At 37.1% G+C, this 25,770-nt stretch overlaps 1 protein-coding gene across 10 annotated transcripts in view; it reads left to right on the plus strand.

Annotated features, from left to right (window-relative positions):
* TAX1BP1 (Tax1 binding protein 1) overlaps positions 1 to 25,770 on the plus strand; it is a 79,788-nt gene that overhangs the window by 51,747 nt on the left and 2,271 nt on the right. For 2 of the 10 annotated variants that reach the window (XM_059171438.1, XM_059171439.1), the window contains exons 13-16: positions 2,572 to 2,697; positions 5,273 to 5,344; positions 17,480 to 17,663; positions 17,997 to 18,145. In XM_059171438.1, coding sequence (XP_059027421.1) covers positions 2,572 to 2,697; positions 5,273 to 5,344; positions 17,480 to 17,663; positions 17,997 to 18,145 — 531 coding nt within the window. The remainder of the gene's footprint in view (positions 1 to 2,571; positions 2,698 to 5,272; positions 5,345 to 17,479; positions 17,664 to 17,996; positions 18,146 to 25,770) is intronic. The other 8 variants (XM_059171444.1, XM_059171445.1, XM_059171441.1 and 5 more) reach the window with 5 other exon arrangements.

Raw genomic sequence — 25,770 nt, forward strand, 5'->3', positions numbered from 1 at the left:
TTACATTTACTGTAATAGCAAAGAATTTTAGGATATCTTAAAGTAACCAGATTTACAAAGTGGAAAAAGAGAATGTTAATCAGATGAGCTATTGCCTTCATGATGTTAACTGTTTTGACTGTTTTAAACTGTATTTTTCATTCATTTCAGTTTTGCAACTGGTAGGGTTCACTCCTGGAGTATTTAAAGGATAAAGGGAAAATGCTTCTCATTTATGCCTGATTTGGAGAAGGGAGGCAAAGGTGTTTTGTGTTTGTATGGGTGATTTTTGTTCATTTTTTTGTGTATGTTTCTCCATGCCTGTAGAGAGGGAAAGGATGTTTAGAACTATAGAATGAAGTTCATACATGAGTTCAGTGTTACTGTAGTGATTGATTTAAAACATTTTGTCAGTGCCTTTTAATAATTAATCTCTTAAACTTTATTTTTAAAAATATTTTATTTATTTGAGAGAGGGATTGCAAGAGAGCATGAATAGGGGATGGGGAAAGGGAGCAGGGAGCCCATGGGGCTGGATCCCAGGACCCTGAAATCATGACCTGAGCCAAAGGCAGATGCTTAACCGAGCCACCCAGGTGCCCCAAATCCTTTAAATTTTAAACATTTTCATTGCTTCAGAGGATCCTTCCTTCTGTAGAAGAATTGATTGATTAGAAGAGTTTTACCCTTGAGTTTGGAGTAGTTGTTTGTAAGGGACTAAACTTTTTTCATCAAATCTGAAATAATTCTAGATGAATATTTTTTTAAATGTCATTTTATAATGTTATTGATAAAATGTGCTAATGTTAAAAATTTCCTCAAGGTGTTTTCCCCCCACAGCCCTACCTTTTGTACAGTTTGTGTAAATTCAGTTGGATGGTTTATGCTTTTTTTGTGTGTCCTCTTTCAGCATAATTAATTTGAAATTATCCATGTTGCTTATATTGATAGTTCATTCCTTTTTATTGGGAGAGTTATGATCTTTTGCTATTTTAAAAATTGAGTTCATTTTATTATTTTTTATTCAAAGATTGTATTTATTTGGCAGACAGAGATCACAAGTAGGCAGAGAGAGGAGAAAGCAGGCTCCCTGCTGAGCAGAGATCCTGATGCAGGGCTCTATCCCAGGACGCTGAGATCATGACTTGAGCTGAAGGCAGAGGCTTAACCCACTGAGCCACCCAGGCGCCCCGAGAGAGAGAGAGAGAGAGAGAGAGAGAGAGAGAACACGAACATGAACACGAAGATGAATGAATGAGAATGAATCTTAAGCACACTCCATTCTGTTCTAAGAAATATTTACCTAATCCAACTTGTAAAGATTTTCTCCTATCTTCTATAAGTTTTATAGTCTCAGGTATTTAACATTTAGGTCTGTTTCATTTTATTTTTGTGTGTGGTGTGATGTATGGTGTGTATTGTAATGGATATTAACTTGATCTAGCATTTGTTAAAGATTTTTCCTCAGTTGTATTGCTTAAAGCCTATTTTTAAACTTTTACTTTGAATATAAGACATTCAAAATGAAATTCCCGAATTTACCTTTTTGTCATGATTTGTAACATTCTGGGTTGTAGAGGAGAAGTGGTGTATATGAAGTCAGCCTAGAGGCACCTGGGTGGCTCAGTCTTTTAAGTGTCTGCCTTCAGCTCTGGTCATGATTTCCAGTTCCTGGGATTTAGCCCAGTGTCGGGCTCCCTGTTCAGCCCCGAACTTGCTTTCTCCCTTTCCCCCAGCACTCCCCCTGCTTGTGATTGTTCTCTTTCTCTGTTTCAAATAAATAATAAAATCTTTAAAAAAGGAAAAAAGAGTCAGCCTAGAGATTATCTTGGTCAGGAAATTCCAGTGTCTGGAAGCAGCTGTCATTATAATCATACTAGTTTTTATTTCTTCCTGTTGTGAAATCTTATGGCAGTATAGAAATAAAGAATAAAGATGGTAAAAGGTACCATCATGATCCTGATTCCAAGAGATAAGAGATATTAATACTTTATATTTTTCTACACAGCACTATATAGAGATCATAAAAAATTGTGTTAACTTTTTAAAAATAGGATTATACTATATATTCTGGTTTTTGCAGCATACTATTTTCAGCTAATGTATCTTGACATTTTTACTTGTTAATTTGTAGATCTGTGTTCTTTTAAATATATACTGTTCAGTTTCAGAGATTTAAAAGGATTTGTCCCATCTTCACGGACATTTGCTTTTTTCGTTTTTTTAAAAATTTTTTTAAACATTTGGTTATTTCAGTGTTTACTCTGTTAAAACAATGTTATAATGAGGGGTGCCTGGGTGGCTCAGTGGGTTAAAGCCTCTCCTTTCGGCTCAGGTCATGATCCCAGGGTTCTGGGATCGAGCACCCACATCGGGCTCTTTGCTCAGGAGGGAGCTTGCTTTCCTTCCTCTCTCTCTGCCTGCCTCTCTGCCTACTTCTGATCTCTTGTCTGTCAAATAAATAAATAAAATCTTTAAAAAAAACCCAAAACAGTGTTATAATGAAACATTCAGCACATCTAAATATGTTTATATAGATACTGGTTTTACTTGGATTTAAAATCTTTTGGTAATTATGCTAATTTCGTTTAGGATGAGAAAACAAAATGCAGTAAGTATGCTGATGAACTTGCAAAAATGGAACTGAAATGGAAAGAACAAGTGAAGATTGCTGAAAGTGTAAAACTAGCATTAACTGAAGTAGAGGACAGTTACAGAGTAAGTTTGGTATTTGTATAGCTTGAACCACAGTGTACTTGGTACTGTTGCGAATATGTTAATTTTTACCAATCTAATGGACAGTTTCAGTATAGATAATTGGAATTTGTATTTTTGTGTATAAATAAAAATATACTACGTATTTAGTTGAGTGTATTTAGCCAATTAACGATGAGCTGAGAAAATAAATACTCCTGTGCATTGCCATTGTGGGTTTAATTTTTATGTACTCAGTTGGCTAATTAAAATTATATTTTAAAATCATGCTTAGTTTCTAAGGAAACGTGATCATTTCATTATCCTGTTCACTTAGAAACAAACATGAACGTGTATGTAAAATTAGGGTCTTTACATTTTTGTGGGAGCATAGTAATATATGATCAGTAAAATTTATGTAAAAGTTATTAAGTGATCACCAGATGGGTTACTTGTGATCCTAAAAAATACTGCAAAGTGATACAATCTTAATTAAGATTATTTTTGCCAATGTAACATTAGGCAACAAACAAGCCCAAATGGTAAATGGTATTTGTAAGACAGAAAAAAATTAGCAGGCTGTTTCCGCCAATTAGGAGGAAAATATTTTTGTTTTAAGGAATAAAGTATAATGTTAACATATTTTGAAATAGATATGTAACTATAATATGCATATTGTGTGTGTGACTAAAGACGAGGAAGTTCTAAATGATTTAACTTAGCTATACTATAGCTAATTGTATTTACGATCTAATTTTAAAATGTGGTATTCTTAAAGGCACTGAGAATTTAGGTTTCCCCTAAGGGCTGAAGAAGGTGGCACATTATAGGTAATTTTACTGGTAGTTCTTCTTTATCTTCATTTACTGTCAGAATGAAAATTCCAAACTTTTAATCATGAGATCATCATTTCTGAGAACCCTGTGGATATTGTTTCAATGGCTGGCTGCTTCCCTTAATATTTATTAAGTGTGAATACTGAATTTACATGAACTTTTATCTTTGCATATTGACTAGAAAAAAATAGTAAAATTAAAGCCTGCTATGTAGAGAGAGCTAGCAGGCACTCGCTATGTTAGCTCTTACGTGGGTGATCAAATAAGTAAGGCACAGTGCTGTGTATGCTTTCAGAGTTTATAATCTAAGAGGGATTGTTAGAAGTAGATTAGTGATACTCAGAACTCTTTGACATTCATGACCCAGATAATCACCTGCAATCCTGTGGGAAACTAATGTTTTTATTTTTTAGTTCATTTAGTTCCTGATAAAAGTGAGCATCCGAATTAAACATTATAGATTATGCAGCTGGTATAAGTGCATAGCTTTTTATTTAGTGCCCTTCCCCTTATTTTGTACTGTTTAGAACAGATATTCACTAGACAAGGCAAAATGGGATGATGTTTTAGATGAATGGTAAGTCTAATTAATGAGGTATCATAGGGCTGTTTCCAGTGGAATATTTAGGAGTTCAGCATGAAGAAATCCAGCCTTTGAAAGACCAAACTGGAGGGAAGGGGAAGAAAGAAGCATTACTCTAAGCAGATTGGAAAACATTCATATAAGTTTGGAGGTGAAAAGTGGAGAGCAGCATAGCCTGGAAATTTTGGGCAGTCTGGAGTAATAGGACTTTAATTTCTGTGGTGGAATAGATTGGGACTTAAAAACTAGATCAAAGCCACAGTTTTGGGGGTCCTAAAATGGATTTTGGGTGCTGTGTGCTCCTGAGAATTCCCTAGGAGCAAAGGTACCCAACTATATTAGGTCTTTATGAAAACAGTTGGGTAACCCTGAGAGGATTTTATAGGTGGGAAGGTGTTTGAAGGTAAGAAAATTAGAAGTAGTTTCAAAATTACTTGGGAAAGAGCACCCCCTTGCGTGCTTATCTGATGACTTATCTTATGAACAAGACATGAGTGTATCAAGGAAAGTTTCGAAAGGCATCCTTAGGGAAAAATAATTGAAAAATAAGTTTGTGTTTGTATTCATAATGTGGTTAAGAAAATGAATGAATTAAGATACTGAAAATGTTGGGGAGTGGAGGAAGAAGAGGGAGGAGTAAGTGTTACAACACTTCCTAGCTTCAGTCACAGTGGACTCTGAGATTGGTAATACCTGTTAACAAAAGTAAGAAAAGAAGGTTTGGGCCCTTTTGCCCTTAAAGTGTGGAAAGAACACTGAAAACATGTCACCCATCTGTTAAAAAGACAGGTTTGAAACTTGGGGAAGAAAGATAAGTGCCACGTGAGTTAATACTTGTGATTTTTTCCCCTGGGGATTGTAGTCGTGAAGGCATAGAAAAAAGAGTTTTGGTGGGAATATAGTGGGAAGCCGAAGAAGAAACTTTGGAGAACACTCTCATTTCTAATTGTGAAGAAGAAGCAGACACAAAAAAAATCATGAGAGGATGATATTGTGAGAGAAATTGTGTGAGTAAGGGAAGTTGGTCAGTAATGAGAAGTAACCTAGAGATGTCAAAGAAATAAATCAAGAAAAATACATGGCTGTGGTAATAGGAATTTTGATAGAATGGTATAGACTTAATTCTTGGTGTGTAAGGAGAGAGTAGATAGTGAAAAAGATTAATAATTTCTTTTTTCAGCTTCAGTTGGCAGAGAAAGACAAAGAAATAAGTGGTCTAACTTCTCGTTTGGAAAACCTCTCCAGGGAGAAGGTATTGAACAGTGTACTTCAAAAATCTTTCAGGGGTGTCTATGTGTCTGTTTATGTGTGTCTGGTGCTTGGTTTGATTGTTTTTGTTTCTGGTGCTTGGTTTCCACTCAAGTCATAGTCTCACTGTGTGTGTGGGACTCTGCTCTCAGCACAGAGACTGCTTGATATCCTTGCTCTTCCCCCTGCTTGTGCATGGAAGGGTGGTGTGGCGGGGGGGAGATGCCTGCGCATGTTCCCAAATAAATAAATAAAATCATTAAAAAAAAAAATCATGACAGTACAGCTTTATGAAGACACCCATCTTAGAGTCATGTGAGGGTGGTTTTGAAAAAAGTTAAATGAATAAAGACTGAAACAGATGTCAGTCCTCACAGGGGAGAATGTTTTCAGTTAAATAATTTTATTTTTAAAAATGATGTATTTTTAAAGGTAACAAGCAGAGTTGGGGAGCAGAAGGAGAAGGGGGAGAGGGGATCGCAGGTTCCACACCCATCTCAGGGTCCGATGTAGGGCTTGATCTCATGACCCTGAGGTCACAATCTGAGCCAAAATCAAGTTGAATACTTAATCATTGGAGCCACTCAGGCACCCCTAAATAATATTTTTTAAATATTTTACTTTACACAATGAGGAAAATGCTTAAGTGTTGAAATTTAACTTATGTATTTTGTATTTAATAGTAAACAGATTTTATAATGTTTAAATTCAGGAATTAAAAAATTGAAAAATTATACATAATGTCTATCTGGTTTTCTTTTGTGTTAGGAAACATTTTAGACATTTTAATGATCTGTAGCATAACCTGACATTGAAACAGAGCTTAGATTTATAATACAAAACATGCTCTAGTACAACATTTCTCCAGGTGTGGTTTGAGCTCCTTTAGGGGGTCCCCATCCCCTTTTAGAAGTCTATAAAATGAAACTATTTCACAGTTATTTGCTTTATTTCCTCCTGTTACTTATACACACACACACACACACACACACACACACACACACGTATGTGTATATGTATGTATATATGTCCCCCCATCACTGTGTTACATTTATATGCTGGTGTGTAAGCAGTGGTATGTTTTGAATTAAGGCAGTTGCACCAAAGTGCATTAGTATGGTTACCATATTCTTCTTAAGTATTGCATTCACAGTTTTAAAAAAAAATCCAGTTTCACTTATGATGAAAAGTAAAATAATCTTATTGAAGCTTGACTTTGGAGTGTACATCTTTTTAGTATTCTGTGTTATGAAATTGGGAGATCCCCCAAAACACTTTTACCTAATGAAGTATGATGGTTATCTTAAGGTGAAGCACTTGTGCAGTTGTTTGGGTTGTGAGCTGCACTAGCTGCTCTTTTCATAAGGTATCATTTCCATGTTAAAAGAATGACTAATAGACAAAATTGGTAGTATTTGTTGCCAGTGATAAAATTCAAGATTCTAAGCAAAAGCAAGAATTTTGGGCATCTTGTGTCTACTGTCATGAGCTTGATAATTCCCAGTGCTTACATTTCCTTTTTCTGTGCATACACTATGTCTGTCTTCCTGTCTTCTTACCTGACAGTCATCAGTATGAACTCTTTGGTCCGTGGATTTAGAATTTGTTATGTTTGGGTGCCTGGGTGGCTCAGTTGGTTGGGGGACTGCCTTTGGCTCAGGTCGTGGTCCTGAAGTCTGGGATCAAGTCCTGCATCAGGCTTTCTGCTTGGCGGGGAGTTTGCTTCTCCCTCTGGCTCTCCCCTTCTCGTGTTCTCTCTCTCTCATTCTCACTCTCTCAAATAAATAAATAGAGTCTTTGAAGAAGAAATTTGTTATGTTCTTAGTTTGATTTTCCCGCATTCCAAGATTTGGTCAGTGGGAGCATTTTCACGCTGGTCCCTGATAAGCCCCAGTATCAAAAGGATGTTGTTGATTTTTTTTAGCACATAATACTTTTCTGGCATTGCAAGATATTCTAGTTCATCTTATACCCTTCTTAACTCATCTTTGGAACTGTCTTTTTTTTTTTTTTTTTTTAAAGCTAGAAAGATGCCCTGGTCCAGCCCTGGAAGAATTAGTTCTTTTTCCAAGAAGTTTCTGGTTCTTTACTAGTTGGAGATGGTATTTATAAACAAAAATACAAGCCCTAGGTGTGTCCATGATTACTGGTGCTCTTTGCTTCTAGATCTTTTCAGTGGGCAGAACTAAGAAACATTATTTTTTAGATGTCACGAGTTCTGGTTGAACTCCACATGCTTCTTACTTGCTTTCCTCATTTTCTATTTGTATACACACCTTCCACACTGAGAATCCTGGTGTCCAACAATACCAACACATATCTACTCATTTGCTAAATCTGATGATCTACATGAAACAGTTTCAGAATTGCTAGGGCCATATCACTCTGAGAAAGATGCCTGTTAAGAATAAAATTTGAGATTGTTTGAAGTTGGTTTTTTTCCCCCTCTGTCTCCCTACACTTGAGCATATTCAGATAGCTTTTTCTTTTCTCCTTCCTTCACCCCCCCCCCCTTTCTCCCCTTTCCTTTTCAGTGTGTGGTAATACAAAATGGCAAGGGGGTTAAAAAGATTCCTGCAAATAAACAGTGGATTAAAGATAATTAAAACAGAACAAATGAAGAAGAGTGAGAAAATGGTTTTTAAAATTTCTGGTATGAGGTTTTGGTCAGGTGTATTGGAAAGTTAAAACAACAATGCTTTAATCAGATTTGACAAGAAGTTGGCAAGGAGTATGTATATATATATATATATATATGGGTACCTGGGTGGTTCAGTTAAGTGTCTGCCTTCAGCTCAGGTTATGATTCCAGGGTTCTGGGATTGAGCCCCACATCAGGCTCCCTGCTCAGCGGGGAGCCTGCTTCTTTCTCCCTCTTCTTTTGCTCCCCCTGCTTGTGCTCTCATTCCCTCTGTCAAGTAAGTAAATCTTTTTCTTTAAAAAAAAAAAAAAAAAAAATCCAAGTGTTTCAGACAACTTTTTGAAATATGGAGTTACTTTCAGTATTGTTAATAAGAAACCCAGCTATAAGTGTATGTTGTGCTTAGAGAGATTAGCTAATGCTAGAAAGAAGCAGTCAAGATACTTTCTGTATTTTACCTGTATAAAATAAATAATTCCTATCTGGAAGATTTATATGTATAATTTATACATAAGATTATATAGAATTTATATAATTATATCCCTTCAATTCATATTTATGTATAAAATGGGTTTATATCTACATATATATTTATTTTGATGTTTTATGCAGGATAAAGATAGTCCTGAGTGATTATAATCATTTGTAAGTTACTGAAATGGCTAAAACCACATACAATAATATAGTGACTGTATTATGCTGTATTAACAAATTTCCCGAAAACTTAATGGCTCAAAATTAGTTATTTCACAGCTTCTGTGAGTAAGGAATTCAGGTGTGGCTTAACTGGGTCCTCTGGCTTTAGACCTCTCACAAGACTGCCGTTAGGGTGTCAGATGGGGCTCAGTCACCTCGTGGATAGAGATTTGTTTCCATGGTACTCAAGTGATACCAGGATTCATTTTGTTGGCAGTTACTAGAGCAAGGAACAGATACACTTCCTTCTCTGCCATCTTCCATGAAGTCACTCCCCTTCTCTCCTCTTGATTTAGGTGGTTATTCAAAACACAGCGTAACCTTTAAAAATATAAAACTGGTCACTCCCTTGCTTAAAGCTCTATAATGGGCTTCCTCTGCCCTTAAGATGAAACCCAAAATTCTTAAGATAACATATGATAATTTTGTATGACTGTCCTCCATTTCTCACTGTTCCCATCTTAGGCTACAGTATCTTGTTTCACTGTCCTCTATTGTAGAGGCTCTCTTAGTAGTTCTTGAACTTGCATCAGAATCAGGGAGAGGGTGGTGGGGTTATGGACATTGGGGAAGGTATGTGCTATGGTGAGTGATGTGAAATATGTAAACCTGGTGATTCATAGACATGTACCTCTGGGGCTAATAATATATGTTAATTTAAAAAAAACGCTTAAACTTCAAAAAAAAAAACACCTATATTTCTTGTTAAAACAGATTCCTGGGTCCATTTCCAAAGTTTCTGTTTTAGTAGGTTTGTAGTGGGGCTTGAGATTTGCATTTCTTAGTTCCAGTGCTGCTGCTCTGGGAACCACGGTTTGAGAAATGTTCTAGTCCCTCAGGCTTTATAGCTCAGCAGTTGCTTTATTTTCTTATGGCCCTCATTCATTTCATTTGCCAGAAATATTCTTGCCTACAATTCTTCTATTACTTTGTTGGACTCTTTTTGGACATGTTTAAACATGTGAGAATAGAAGAATAGAATGAACTCTGTTGTACTCCTCATCCAGCATCAGTAATTGTTTTATTTTATGGCGGTCTTATCTGTGCATAATTACCTTCCCTTCTCCCCCCAGGTATTTTCAAGTATATCCCAGAATTCGTACTATTTATATTCGAATAGTACTATTCGTACTATTTATATTCATAAATATATGAATATTTATTCATAACTACTACTTAAAGATTGATTTATTAGAGAGCATGCGTGCAAGGGGGGGGAGGGGAGAAGAGAGATGGGAGAGACTCTCAAGCAGACTCCATGCAGAATGTGGACCTGACACAGGGCTTGATCCCACAACCCTGAGATCACGACCTGAGCTGAAACCAAGAGCCAGACACTTAACTGACTGAGCTACCCAGGTGCCACCCCCCATCACCCCAACTACTCTTGACTCATCCTTCAAGTTCCAGAATAAATGACTCTTCTTCAGTAAGGCCATCTTTGACCTTCAGTCTGATGTGCGTGCCTCTCTTAAACTCAAACCTGGGACCTGCACTTAGATTTCATAGCACTTAACATAATTTGTAATGAATATTTATTTCTGTGATTACTTAGTATCTGCCTTGTCTTCTTAATTGTAAGATCTATGAAGATAGAATGGCTTCTGTTTTATTCACCATTTTATTTGTAGCTCCTAATATAGCACCTGATGCTTGAAGTTAAATATTAGTTCAGTTAATTTAGGTACTCTAGCCAGAGGTGCCCTGGAACTATAAGAGAAGACTCCTAACAAAATCTGTTACTTCTTTTTTCCCAAGATTTTACTTAAATAGGAGAGAAAGAGCGCGCATCCAAGTGTGCGCATGAGTGAGTGGGGGAAGGAAGAAACAGGCTCCCTACTGAGCGGAGAGCCCGACTTGGGGCTCAATCCCAACACCATGGGATCTTGACTTGAGCAGAAGGCAGATACTTAACTGACTGAGCCACCCATGCACCCCTAACAAAATCTACTTCTTAAATTGTGGAGGCTTTTTAGGAGAGTTATGAATGAGCCATCAGTATTATTTTGCTAAGGTAAGTTAGCCACATTCATGTGTCATACATGTTTTTGAAGGTAGAGGAGGTCTATAATAGGAGTTTCTTCACCTGTTCTAAGGGTCTTTTGATAGTCTGGTGAAATCTGCTCAATACCTATTAAATATATTAATATAAAACACATAAATTATATATATATATATATATAAAGATTTGTTTTAGAGTGTGAGTGGGGGGAAGGGCAGAGAGAGAATCCCAAGCAGACTTCTTGCTGAGCACAGAGCCAGGTGCAGGGCTCGATTCCCAGACCCTAGGGTCATGACCTGAGCCAAAATCAGGAGTCGGCTCCTCAACAACTGAGTCACCCAGGTGCCCCAGAAATATTTTTAAATTAGTAAAGCAAAATACACAGAATCATAGCAGAAACAAGTTATAAGAAGTAGTTACCAAAATATTAAAACAAGTTTATGATATATGTGACAGGTGCTATATGCTTATTTAAAAATGTTAAATAAGATTTAGTGTGTCTAATAACTAACCATAATTTCAAGGTAGTGAGATACAGAGGTTGTTTTGAGATGGATGTAGTGACTATAATATGAAGTGAATATATCTGGAATTCTGTAGTTGACAAAGGTACTGCAGCTTTTAGCTGTTTTTGTGGGTTGGTTGGTGTTTTTTTGGGCCTGCATTCGTAATTGAAGATGCTAAATTTCAGTTAGCAGTTAGTGAAAAGATACAAATTTATTTTCCTCATCCAAGTTCATTTTATCTCCTGAATTCTGAACATGGACCCTCTGGGGAGTGTTGTGAATGTAAATTTGTGAATCAGATTTTCTAAGTCAAGAGTTCAGTCTTTGATTTACCAGACAACCTACATGTAGCTGTCTTGTTCATGTCCCTGTGTTCTTTTTTTCCCCCCAGTGTTGAGGAATCAAAGCTGCTTTTTACTGGTCCTTTTCTTACCCGGCATCCTATTTGCAGGGGATTTATTGCATCTCTGATGGTAGAGGAGAGGAGGGAACTCTTTATTAAGTTGGAATCTCTATGAAGTTGCTTGACTGCACCTTAAATCTTTTAATGAAACCCTTGACTCCATTTAAGTAGTTTATTGTTTGCTTACAGAAGAATTTCACCATGTTCTTCTGAGGTGATTTTAAATTTTTGTAGCAGTTCATCCTGTCTACATCTTTGGCAGCGTTCATGCCCTTTTCTTGAGTGGTCTTCGAAATATTTTTAAAATTTACTTCCACTTTATCTCTAATTGCATTTTCACAATTCTGAACTACATGGCCGCGCTTTCTGAGTCATGGCAGGAGATGAGGGAACCTTCTTTGAGGACATGCTGTGTTCTAAACACTCCTCTAATTTCTCAGTCCTCCTAGGGCTGGAGAAGAAAAGTTCTTCAGGATTACTAGTGCTGGAGCTGATGGGCAAATCCAGTTCTGTTGGACTTTAGTCTACCTTGTCCCATCCCTCTGGTTGTTGCTAATTGCAAGTTATGTCCAATTTCAAGTGTGCCCAGTATAACTTGCCTAGAATAACTTTGCTAAAGAGCCATATTACAATTGTTAGGCCCATTGTTATAAACTGTGTGATACAGGTTTGGCACATCAGGCCTTCAGCTTGTCTTTTCTCTTGCTCTTAACATGTACCTTGTGCTCTAGCCCTATCATGCATTTACCCAATCCTACAGTATGTTATTATTTCACCTATCTTCTGTGCTCTTTCCATGTGCTTGAGGGAACTTTGCTGTATCTCTTCTCAAACCTAAATTGACTTGAATTTTTCATGTTTACCAGTTTTGCTTTCAGTGATAATGACTTAGTCTCTTTTAAGTTGACTTTATTTAATGATCATTTATATAGGTAAAAATTTGCTGACATAGACTCTCATCTCTGTTCTCATGGGATGACATTCAGCAAGACCAGTTGAGTTTTACTTTAGAGATGAAATTTTCCATACTTACATCTTTTGTTAAAATTTGTTTTTTTTTTCTTTAACAGCTTTATCGAGGTATAGTTTATATGCAATAAACCCCACCTATTTTAAGTGCAATTTGATGGATTTTGGTAAATATATATAGTTCTGTAAATACCATTATATTCAAACTATAGAATGTTCACATTACTGCACAAAGTTCCTTCATGCTTATTTTTAGTCAACTCCATCAGCTATGTCCAGTCCCAGACCATCACTGATCTACCTTCTGCTATTATATAGTTTCACCTTTTCTAACATTTCATGTAAATGCAGTCTTGCAGCATTTACCCATTCGGTGGTTGAACATTAATCCTCTTACCAGCTGATAGATACATGGATTATTTCTAGTGTTTTGCTATGAACAATGTTATGAACATTCTCCTGTCTTTTTGTGGACATAGGTTTTCATTTCTCTTGAGTAGATGCCCAGGAATGGAATCGCCTTCTTACGTGATGGCTACTTTTTTTTAAGAAAGAGCCAAATTGTTTTTCAAAGTGGCTGTTCCATTTTGCATCCCCACTAGCAGTGTATGAGCATTCTAGTTGCTCTGTAGCCTCATTAGTATTTCGTATTGTTGGGTTTTAATTTTAGTCATGCTGGTAGATGTGCAGTTTTAAGTATAAGGTATAGGTTTAAGTTTTAATTTCCCTGATGACTAGTGGTGCTGGGCATCTTTTCATATGCTTACAGGCCATTCACTTATGTATATATTTTTTTAAGTATATAAACTTAAAACCCTGTCCAACATGGGGCTTGAATTTTTGACTCAGATTAAGAGTACTCTACCAACTGAGCCAGCCAGGTGCCTGCATTCATATATATTCTTTTGTGAAGTGTTGAGATCTTTACCTATTTTTTAATTGGGTTATCTTTATTGGTTATATTTGGTTTTAAGAGTTCTTTATATATTCTCAGTATAATTCCTTTTTCATATGTCTTGGAAACTTGCCTTTTAATTTGTATTTATTTTTGGATTTTATTTAAATTAAATTAATTTACATGGTGTATTATTACTGTCAGAGGTAGAGTTTGGTGATTGATCCAACAGATACATGTAACACCCAGTGCTCATTACATCACATGCCCTCCTTAATGCCCATCGCCCAGTTACCCCATTCCCCCACTCAGCCTCTCCTCCAGAACCCTGTTTATTATACTTAATATATTATCTTTTTTTTTTTTAAGATTTTATTTATTTATTTGACAGAGATCACAAGCAGGTAGAGTGGCAGGCAGAGAGAGAGAGAGGAGGAAGCAGGCTCCCCGCTGAGCAGAGAGCCTGATGCGGGACTCGATCCCAGGACCCTGAGATCATGACCTGAGCCGAAGGCAGAGGCTTAACCCTCTGAGCCACACAGGCGCCTGATTATACTTAATATATTATCTTTTGTGGTTTGTCTCCCTCTCTGATTTTGTCTGATTTTATTTTTCCCTCTCTTTCCCTTTAATCCTTTGTTTCTTAAATTCCACAGATGAGTGAAATCATGTGATAATTTGTCTTTCTGTGATTGACTTCTCTTAGCATAATACCCTCTAGTTCTGTCCATGTCATTGCAAATGGTAAGATTCATTTTTTGGATGGCTGAATAATATTGTATATATATACACACACCACATTTAAAAAAAATTTTTTTTTTTTTTTTTAATTTAACAGATCACAAGTAGGCAGAGAGACAGGAAGAAACAGGCTACTTGCTGAGCAGAGAGCTCGATGTGGGGCTCGATCCCAGGACCCTGGGATCATAACCTGAGCCGAAGGCACAGGCTTTATTAATGCACTGAGCCACCCAGCTGCCCCTACCACTTTTTTTTTTTTTTTTTTGAAGATTTTATTTATTTGACAGATAATGAGAGAGGGAATACAAGGAGCGGGAGGAGGAGAGGCAGGCTCCCCACCAAGCAGGAGCCCCAGTGCAGGGCTCTATCCCAGGACTCTGGGGTCATGACCTGAGCCAAAGGCAGATGCTTAATGACTGAACCACCCAGGAGCACCTATTCCACATTGTCTTTATCCATTTATCTATGGATGGACGTCTGGGTTCTTTTCATAGTTGGCTATTACAGACCTTGCTGCTGGAAACCTTGGGGGTACGTAAGTGACTCTTCGGATCACTGCATTTGTGTATTTGGAGTAAATACCTAGTAGTGCAATTGCTGGGTCATAGGGTGGCTCTGTTTTTAACTTTCTGAGGAATCTCTGTACTGTTTTCCAGTGCCTTTTTGTTTTTAAAAATACCTTTGAAGAGCAAAACCTTCTAATTTTGGAAATAGTCTAATTTAGCAATATTTTCTTAATGGTTCATGCTGTTTATGTTGTATCTTAAATTTTTGCTTAATCCAAGTTTATAAAGACTCCCCTACCCTTTTTTTCCTTTCACTGGGTTTATAGCTTTAGCTCTTAAGCTTAGATTTCTAATCCATTTGAAATAATCTTATGGGGAGGGGGTGTGCCTGGGTGGCTCAGGAGGTAAGCATTTGACTTGTGATCTCACCTCAGGACTTACCTCAGGGTTGTTAGTTCAAGACCTGTGTTAGGCTCCATGCTGGGCGTGGAGCCTACTTAAAAACATAATAAAGTGAAATAAATTTTTTTTTTGTATGGTGTGATATATAGTCAAAATTTATTTTTACTGAAACAAATAATATATATAATAATATATAATATTATCTATATAATATATATTATAATAATATATTAATAAAAATGTACTTGTAGATACCCATTCTTTTAAGCTTATGTTTAAAAGACTATCCTTTTCCTTCATTGAATTTCTGCATCTCTGTTACATTGACTATGAGTATGGGTTTCTTTTTGGACTCTGTCTTTTGTTTTATTGATTTATATCAGGGGTCTGCAAACTAACATCTGCAAGCCAAATACGGCTCATGGCCTATTTTGTAAATAAAGTTTTATTAGCCTATGACCATGCCCATTCATTTAGGCATTACTTTATGGCTGCAACAACAGAGACAGAGTTGAATAGTTCTGACAGAACTGAAAATACAAACCTGAAAATATCTACTATTAGGCCCTTTATGGAAAAATGTTGCCAGCCCTTAATCTGTGTGTTTATCTGTATATCAGCAATTCTATTCTCTTGATTTTATCACTCTATTCTATCTCTCAAATGTAAGTCTTCAACTTTGTTCTTTTTTAAAAATGAGCTATTTCAGGACCTTTGTATTTTAGGGTTCATTGAATGTATAGATCAGTTTCGGAGGAATTTATAAAAATGCCAAGTTTCCCGGTACATGAATGTGTTGTATTTTTCTGTTTATTGAGATTCCCTTTAATTTCTCACAGCATGTTTGTTTTTAGTGTACAGACTTTGAACATCTTCTACTAAATTTATTCCTGAGAATTTAATATCTAGGGGTTCTACTATAAATTATATCTTTTAAAAACTTCATGTTTATTGTGTGTTTCTTACATACTGAAATGCAGTTGATTTTATGTATTGATCATGTATACATTGCAGCCTTGCTAAATCTCCTCATTCTCCTAGTTCTGTAGATTCCTTAGGAGGATGATATCCTCTGAATAAAGATGACTTTACTTCTTTTCAGTCTACCTTAATCTTGCCTTAATCCACTGTTTAGAATCTTCAGTACGGTATTGAGTAGAAGTGGTGAGAGCAGACATCTTGTTTCATTATTGATCTTAAGTAGAATCATTGGTTTTTCACTGTTAATATTCACTGTAGGGTTTTGAACTGTCTTTTTATATTAAGGATGTTCCTTTTTATTTCTAGGTATCTGAGATTTAAAAAATAATATGAATGCCTGTTGAATTGTATAAAATGTTTCTTCACTTGTTTAAATGACCATATTTTTTTTCCCATTAGTCTGTGAACATAGTGAATTATATTGATTTTTGTATGTTAGCTAAATTTGCTTTTCTTGGTAAAAACCCACTTGGTTGGGGCATCATGATCCTAGGCTCCAAGAATCAAGTTTCATGTTGGGCTCCTTGCTCTGTAGGGAGCCTGCTTCTCCCTCTTCCTCTGCCTGCTGCTCCCTTTGCTTGTGCTTGCTCTTTCTGTCAAATAAATGGATAAATACTTAAAAAACAAAAACAACCCTTATAATTATGTTACATTCTTTTAAAATATTGTTGGATTTGATTTCTTAAGGATTTTTGCATCAGTAGTCATGAGGAATGAGGTCTGCAGTTTTCCTGTGATGTCACTCTTTGACTTTGGTATTAGAATAGTATTGGCCTTATAAAGTAAGTTCAGAAGTATTTTTTTGTAGTTGTTTTAAGATTTTATTTGTCAGGGGAGAGTGCATGCACGCACAAGCAGGAGATTGGCAGGTAGAGGGAGAAGCAGGCTCCCTGCTGAGCAAGAGACCCAGTGTGGGTCTCCATCCCAGACCCCTAGGATCATGACCTGAGGTGAAGGGAGACGCTTAAGCGACTGAGCTACTCCAGTGTCCCTAGACGTGTTTTTTTTTTTTCCTTCTAATTTTTGAAAGAGTTTATATGGGATTAGTATTTTTAAATATTAAAAAGTTTTCTTATATGTTTGAGTTTACTAGAGAAGCAGTCTGGGTTGCTTTTTGTCCTTTGGCTTTTATTAATAACTAAATTGTAAGAAATTCAGAGTTTCCTTTTAGTTCAATAAAAAGGGCAACTTCTTGGCACAAATAAATTTGAAAATACATCAGGCTTGATATGTTATATGTGGAAGGGACATTTATGAGAAGTTCAAGAGCTAGACTTTTCAGTTGTATTCTTTAAACATAATAGGGAAATAATTTTATTATGTTTTAGCTAAATGTTTAATGCAGCCCTTACTATGAAATATATGAATGCTTTCCACCTTTTTTTGGTTAATTTTAGGAACTTAAAAGGAATCTAGAAGATCAAGCAGAAAGGAAAATGGAAGGTCAGAATTCCCAGAGTCCTCAAAAGATCTCACAGTGTCTCAACACATGCTCAGAGCAAAATGGTCATGTTGCCACAGTGCCACATACACAGCCAGTTCTGCAGTATGGTAATCCTTATGCAACACAGGAAGCCAGAGGTTATTAAAATAATTTTGGTTTGGGATTAACTGAGTATTTTTTGGTTTGTATCTATCTTAATGGGAACTAGAGAACTACTGGTACAGTTCACTCTAATAGAAACATGATCTCGTAACGAGTAATTTTAATGTTTAACAGTAACTGGGTTTGTCAAGGAGTCCTGAAGCACAAATGAGTAGTCTATTTACTTATATTCTTATTTTTAGAAATGACTTGGGTTAAAAAGACATTTTTTGATGCATAAAAATGGTTTTTTATATCCTGTTCATCATAGCTGTACATGGAGATTCTAATTATAGTACCAGGTTTCACTTCCAAAATTTTTATTTCAGATGGAGCAGATGGTGCTTTTTATCCAGATGAAATCCAAAGGCCACCTGTGAGAGTACCTTCCTGGGGACTGGAAGATAATGTTGTCTGTAGCCAGCCTGCTCGAAACCTTAGTCGGCCCGATGGTTTAGAAGACTCTGAGGATAGTAAAGTAAATTGAATTTCTATTTTCTGAGCTTGTTCCTTTTATTTTTTGTTTCATGTAGAGAGTTCTGTTTGTGGAAAAGAGAGTGTGTGTGCTTGTGTATACATGTGGTTGTTTAATTTTTGGAAAAACCTGCTTGTATTTAAATTAAAAAAAAAAACAACCATTAATATACTTCAGGATATTTTTACTAATGTAAAAGATTAAGTTCAGAGAATGACCTCAATATCGAAGTTATCAGTTTACTCTTTAAAACAATTTTTTGAGATATAATTGATACAGACCTTTATTAGTTCAGGTGTACAACATAATGATTCAGTATTTGTATATGTCATGAAAGGATTATTATAAGTCTGGTTAATATTTGTTATCACACATAGTTAACATTTTTTCATTTCCTTTGTGATGAGAACTTTAAGATTTACCCTCAGTAACTTTCAAATATATGATAAATTATTAGCTATAGTCACAGTTTAATTATCATTAAGTAATTTACTATGTTCTTTCGATTGCAGATGTAGTAGGTTGGAAGAAGCAGTGTTAATGACTATTATGCTTTAGTATACTGCATCATTTAATTTTAGCATTATACCCCACTTTAAATTTTAAGGTGGACTAGATTATCTTCAGAAAAGAGAAGTGTAGGGAAGCCTGGGTGGCTTAATCCATTAAGCGTTTGCCTTCGGCTCAGGTGATCATCCCAGAGACCTGGGATTGTCCCACATCAGGCTCCCTGCTCCTTATGTGAGAAACTCCTGCTTCTCCCGTTGCTTGTGCTCTCACACTCTCTCTCTCTGACAAATAAAATCTTTAAGAAAAGAAAAGAGAAGTGTATTACCATAGTTTTTTTTTTCTGGGTAAGTCTTTTAGATATGATTAGTATTTAATAATTTTTCAGCAACCCATTACTGATAATTTGAGTTAGTTTGTGTAGCACGTCATTTTTATTTTTAAGAGATTTTTTTCACCATTTAATAAATAAATTCTTTTCCTCACAAAAGTTTTTTTTTTTTTTTTTAATTCCTGTGCATTAAGATGAATTTAGAAGAAATGCTTTATCGTGCTCTTTGCAAGTACAGCGGTATCATGACCTGTTTCTCATTTAATCTAGTTTGCTGCATTTAATTGCTATTAACCTTTGCAGAAACTGATCAGTGTTCAGACAGGCATGATTTTAGCCCTAGTGCTCAACACCCATAATGGAGAAAAATGTATTTCTCTCTCCTGCCTTTTGGCCTCCTATGTCCATTACTGGGAATAATTAGGAAAACTGTCACAACTTTTGTAGCCTATTTAAGGTCTAGAGTATAATCTTACTGCTTTTTCCACACCTTTACTTCACATTTTGCATATTTAATCTGATCATTCTTGGCACAGATGTTACATGTGACAAGCCCTTCTCTTCCATAGTCATCTGCTTCAGTTTAATTAGCAGAATGTTCTTTCTGATCTGTGTGCTTTGCCCTCCTGCAAACCCATGAGAAGTAGTGTTAGAGTCTTGAGCTCATTTGCTGACATGCTTAGATTTGGTAATGAGATGGAAGGACTCTTAATAGGCACACCTTGGATAATTGTATTTTGCAATCAGAAGATTTTTTTCACTTTAGACAGAAACTAATTTTTATTTACATTTAGACTTTTTGAAAAATCTTGCCATGACAATAACAAAAATCATTTGGAAGTGAAATATTTTAATGAGTAATTTCCAGAATATTTGAAGCAGATTTGAGTTGACCTGTTCCTTTTCACTGGTTCCTGCCTTGGGAGTAATTAAGAGCCATAGGACCTCGGAGTCAGGGTTGAGGCTGCCTTTCTCAAGCCTACTCCAGTCATAAACTTGCCAGATCTCCTTTCTACACCAGAAATAGGTCAGCTATCAGATGAGATGCCTTTTGTGACTCCCTTTCCCCTAATAATTGCAATAGCAATAACTATAGCATCATAATTATGATGGTGAAGGCACCAAACACTTCTCCAGCTCAATTTGCCAGCTAGTGCTTGGCTATTTAAATATGTTAACTCATTTGTTCTTTATAGCAGTCCCGTGAGGTAGGAACTATTAAATGTTTTCTTTTGTAATGGAGGAAACAGAAGGATTAATTGGCTTGCTTCATCACACAGCTACTGGTAAGGAAGGATACGTCAAATGAGGATTTGAACCTCATCAATTTGGCTATAGGAGCTGTGGTCCTAACCACCGATCAGCCTATCAAATAGACTAAGCCAGAGGTTCCCAAACTTTCAGTTCATGGCACCTTTGGGGTGTCTAAATTTTTTTTTATGATACCCTATAGGCCAAAAGAAATGCTTAACATATTTCCTAACAATTCCTAACCATTTGAAAAAAAAAGTGTATACTGAATTGAGATAATGTTTTTCATTAAATAAGCACAGTTACTAATGGGATGTATATGGTTGTTGACAACTCTAAACCTTCTCAAACCTTGGAATTAGATTGGACAGACTGCTTCTCAAAGATAAGCTGTCAGTGAAGGGAATGTTGAAACTGTGAGCTAATGTTGAAAACTGTGAGCTGTTTTGAACTAGTTGCTCAAATATGGAGTGTTTCTGCATATTTCGTTAACTTCGAAAATTAAAATTATCCCATAGTACCCTGTGAGTTTGATATGGTGGTGCCCCAGCAATGGGAACATGGGTCTAAACTCTTGCTCCTCAGAAATAACAGTATGTGGAGCAACAGGTTTTTTTTTTTCCCCCTTGTTTTGTTTTGTTTGACGGAGAGAGAATCTTAAGCAGGTTCCATGTCCAGTGCGGAGCCTGACAGGGCTTGATCTCATGACCCTGTGATCATGACCTGAGTTGAAGTCAAGAGTTGGACACTAAACTGAGCCATCCAGGAATCCCCTTCAAGTTTTAAAATTTTGATGAAGTTAAATTTATCCTATTTTTGCTTGTATTTTTGTTGTTAGATCTCAGAAACCATTGCATAATTCACAGGAAGATTTGTCCCTGGGTTTTCTGTAGTCTTTGCTCTTCTATTTAGGCTTTTGGTCCATTTAGAATTTATTTCTGAATATGGAGAAAAAATAACAATTGAGAAGTAATGGAGATCCTGCTTTTCTTTTTTATTTAATTGCAGTATAGTTAACATACAGTGTAGTAGTTGTTTCAGGTATACAGTATAGTGATTCAAGAATGCTGTACATTACTCAGTACTCATCATGATAAGTATACTTCCCTCCCCTCTGGTAATCATCAGTTCTCTGTAGTTAAGACTGTTTCTTAGTTTATCTCTCTCTCCTTTTCCTTTGCTTTTTGTTTTGTTTCTTAAATTCTACATTGAGGGAAATCTTGCTATTTGTCCTCTGACTTATTTTCACTTAGCATTATATGCTCTAGCTCCGTCCATGTTATTGCAGATGGCAAGATTTAATTCTTTTTTGTGGCTGAGTAAATATTCCGTAGTATATATGTATAGCACATCTTCTTTATCCATTCATCTGTCTAGGGATACTTGGGCTGATTTGGCTATTGCAAGTAATGCTGCATTAAACATAGGGGTGCATGTATCTCTTTGAATTAGGTTTTTGTATTTTTGGGGTGAATGCCCAGTGTGTGGTTACTGGATTGTAGGGTAGTTCTGTTTTTAACTTTTTGAGGACCCTCCATACTGTTTTATACAATGGCTGCATCAGTTTGCATTGCCTACCAACAGTGCATACTGATTCCTTTTTCTCCGTATCTTCGCCAACACTTGTTGTTTCTTGTGTTTTGATTTGATGAGCAGCCACTGCTAAGATAGGGCTGGCTGTGGCTACTCCCCAAAGTGCAGGCAGGCAGATGTGCAAGTTGTATGTGTTGTGGTCGTCTTGCACAGGGGAGGTGTAGCTTCCACAGGGCTGCTGTGCAAAGTGTGTATGGGTGGAGGTGGTGCAGTTTCAGAGTGTGTGTCCTCTACTGGAGTTCAGATGAGTCAGTATTGGCAGGGTTTGCACAGGTTGTCTTAGGGAGGAGAGCCATAGTCCTGGACCTAGAGCAGTCCTGGCTGGAGCCGGTGGGGCATGGTGTAAGCAAGTTCGCGAGTGCTGATGCCCTGCTGGTTCACATAGGTGACCAGGTGGTTATGCTGGGGGAGTTTGTGGGGGAGAGAAATAGCACCTGCCAGATCCTTTGTTCCTAGAGAAGTTCTTTAGTGAACTCTGACATTAGCAACTAACTCTCTCTCCTGTGTGCCCCCAAAGGACTTTTCAAGCTGCTGCTGCAAGTTGTATCTCTGCGAGCTGTTTCCTATGCTGTTTCATTAAGGACAGGGATTTGGCTTCCTATTGCCCTCTGGGCTTTCTGCTGATTTTTAAAGTTCCAGAGGATTGAGGTCCCCACTGGTTTTAAGAATTCATGAAATTTGGCTCATCTAATACTCAGAGCCAAATGGCTGTGGGGATTCATCTTCTCTTTGTAGGCACATGGTGTTGATAGTTGTTTCTTACACGTTTCTGTTCCTCTGGCTCCCTTTGATAGCCAGACCTGCAGGTTGAGCTCACCACATCTCTGCTCTTCCTACCATCTCCTGTGTAGCCTTTCTCTCCATTTTGTTTTGGAGTTTGTTCTGCCAGTCTTGAAGGGTTCTTTTTGGGTTATTTGCACTGACCTGTTATCTAGCCTGGGGCAAGGTGAATATAGGGTCCTCCTCCTCTGCATCTTTGTTGGAAGCCTGCTCTCTTTTTTAAAAGATTTTATTTATTTATTTATTTGACAAAGACCGAGCAGAAGCAGGGGGAAGCAACAGGCAGAGGGAAGGAGAGAAGCAGGCTGTCCGCTGACAGGGTGGCCTAGGACTCCATCACAGGACCCCGGGATCATGACCTGAGCTGAAGGCAGGCACTTAACTGACTGAGCCACCCAGGTGCCCTTGCTTTCTCATTTCTAAGTGTGTGTATATACACACACACACACACGAGACTTTATATGAATTGGCTACTCAGAGAACTTAAGACAGTTTGTGGTTTTAAACTGAGTAGGTGATCTCTTATTTCATGAGCACTTACTTCTCCTATCATTTAGAATTCTGTTGAGTACCTCTCCCCTTTTATTAGGTATTAGGTAGTAGAAGATACAGAATCATGGGGTTAGCATTACCAAATTGTATATGGTTTAGAAAGTATAAAGGCAAAAAAAAAATGAGTTTCTTCCTCCTTTCCCCCTGATGGTTAATATGTTAGATAGGTTCTAACTGGGTTTAAGTCTAGCAGTTTAGCAGCAAACTCTGTTGTTAGCTGATTCATGGAAGCAGTAAATTGGGGTAGGCTATATTTTTCGTCCCTGGAAAGTGGAGGGTTTTTTTTTTTTTTTTTAAAGATTTATCTATTTGACAGATCACAAGCAGGCAGAAAGGCAGACAGAGAGAGAGAGAGGAGGAAGCAGGCTCCCTGCTGAGCAGAGAACCCGGTGTGGGGCTCGATCCCAGGACCCTGAGATCATGACCTGAGCTGAAGGCAGAGGCTTCAACCACTGAGCCACCCAGGAGCCCCAAGACCTTTCTTTTCTCTTCCATTATTCGTTTCGATAGTATTTTGGAATTCTAAAATTTGTTCTTTCTCAGAGATAAACAAGGAAATTGTATTCATTGTCATTATATTATATGTAGTTCTTTAAGCAAATTCATTGTTTCAAGTATTGCTGTTGGAAGGCCCAATCTGGCAGCTAGAATACTGTGACACAGAATCAACAATTTATTGTCAACATAATAGGTTTAGCTGATTCAACTATATCGTCTTACCTCTTTGTACCTACAGACTTAAAACTGCTTTTAATTTTAGTTACTGTAGACTTGATTCTTTAAGTATGAAGTCTTCTATTCCCCAGTTTTTCAGTCCCTTATTAGGCTAGTTACCTATCTTGTTTCTGTGCAGTGAGTAGTTTCCTCTTGACATACAGACTCTTTGTGATTAGAATGTTTTGTATTTTGACTGGTTTTTATTGTGTTAGTAGTACAGTTTAGCAGTTAAAGAAAAAATCACCTCCAGTAGGCCACGATGGGAGACCACAAGGTATCACTTCCATGTACCCTCTATCACACTTCTTAAGATTTTATTTATTTAGGGGCACCTGGGTAGCTCAGTTGGTTAAGCAACTACCTTTGGTTCAGGTCATGATCCTGGAGTCCTGGGATTGAGTCCTGGCATCGGGCTTCTTCCTCAGCAGGGGGTCTGCTTCTCCTGACCTCTCCCCTCTCATGCTCCCTCTCTGTCATTCTCTCTCTCTCTCTCTCAAGTAAATAATTTTTAAAAGATTTTATTTGGCAGATATCTAGAGAGAGAACACAAGGGGAGTGGTAGAGGGAGAGAGAAACAGGGAGGGAGCCTCACACGGGCTTGATCCCCAGTACCCTGAGATCATGACCTGAGCCAAAGGGAGATGCTTAATGACTGAGCTATCCAGGCACCCCTCTATCACACTCTACTGACCAAGAGCTATTTTGAGTTTGGTGTTAATTAGGGTCAGGGTCAGTCTTTAGTTTATCAATAAAAACAGTTGTAACCTCTTAATTTTACTGAAGATTAGCAAGTTTTTTTTTTAAAACTCTATTTCCAATTTTGCAAAACTAAGTGAAGGAAACAGGAATTATTATAATGTTACCACACTGAAAAAATATGTACATAGTGGGTTATTTAGGAGGGAATCCTGTGTAAGCAAAAATATTTTCTTATGTGATAAACACAAAATAATAAAGAGGCCCTACCCTTTCTTGGACCTTCCAGGAAGGGATAATCATCAAAATAGCCAGGTAACCTCCCCTACCTTCTGCCCCCCCAGCAAGATAAATCAGTTTGTCTTTTGGTTCATTTGAATTTCACACCACATACATTTTCTTAGTACCTCTTATGTGACAGACTTGACTACTTAGCCCATTAATAGCAGCTCTGGAATAAGCATAACTACCCGGCCGTATAGGGACTTCCATCAGTCCCTGTATGCCTACTGATCTCTTTACAGACTGTTGGTTCATAACATGAGAGCAGTTAACAGAGCTCTCAGGAATAAAGCAGATGGGCTTTTGGGAGATGTGACTGCTTTTGATGTGAAGTGAGTCTCTATTTGGCTATTGAGAGAGAGCATACAGATCTCTCTAAAAAGTGACCACAGTGGGGCGGGTGTCTGGTTGGCTCAGTTGGTTAGGTGTCCGGCTTTTGATCTCAGCTCAGGTCTTGATCTCTAGGTCATGAGTCAAGTCCCATGTTGGGGTCCACATCGGATGTGGAGCCTACTTTTAAAAAAAAGTGACCACAGGGTTGTGTGGGCAAGGAAATCCAAACCAGTGTTTTCTTTCAGATTTATATAGGTTTTTAGGACACTTACTGGACAGTCTGTTAGTCAGATATTTAATACTGAATTTCATTCTTTCACAACAGGGTTTTGAACCCTATAGTTTGGTACACTGCTTTGTTTAAACATGGTTTTCCAGCTTGATAAGCCTGTGTGCCCAAGAACATATACATGCAAACTCATATTTTACTAGTTTTCATTTGTAATTTCTGTATGTCATGCAGTATGTTGTCAAAAGAGGAATACTGTCTTGCAAAATTTATTGAATGAGAATAATAGGAAAAATAATGCAGTCTTAAGATTTTTATGAAAGTGGGCACCTAGTGTATGGAATGATAAGGTCAAAA

This window comes from Mustela lutreola, chromosome 4 (genome assembly GCF_030435805.1).
Source record: "Mustela lutreola isolate mMusLut2 chromosome 4, mMusLut2.pri, whole genome shotgun sequence".
NCBI lineage: Eukaryota > Metazoa > Chordata > Mammalia > Carnivora > Mustelidae > Mustela > Mustela lutreola.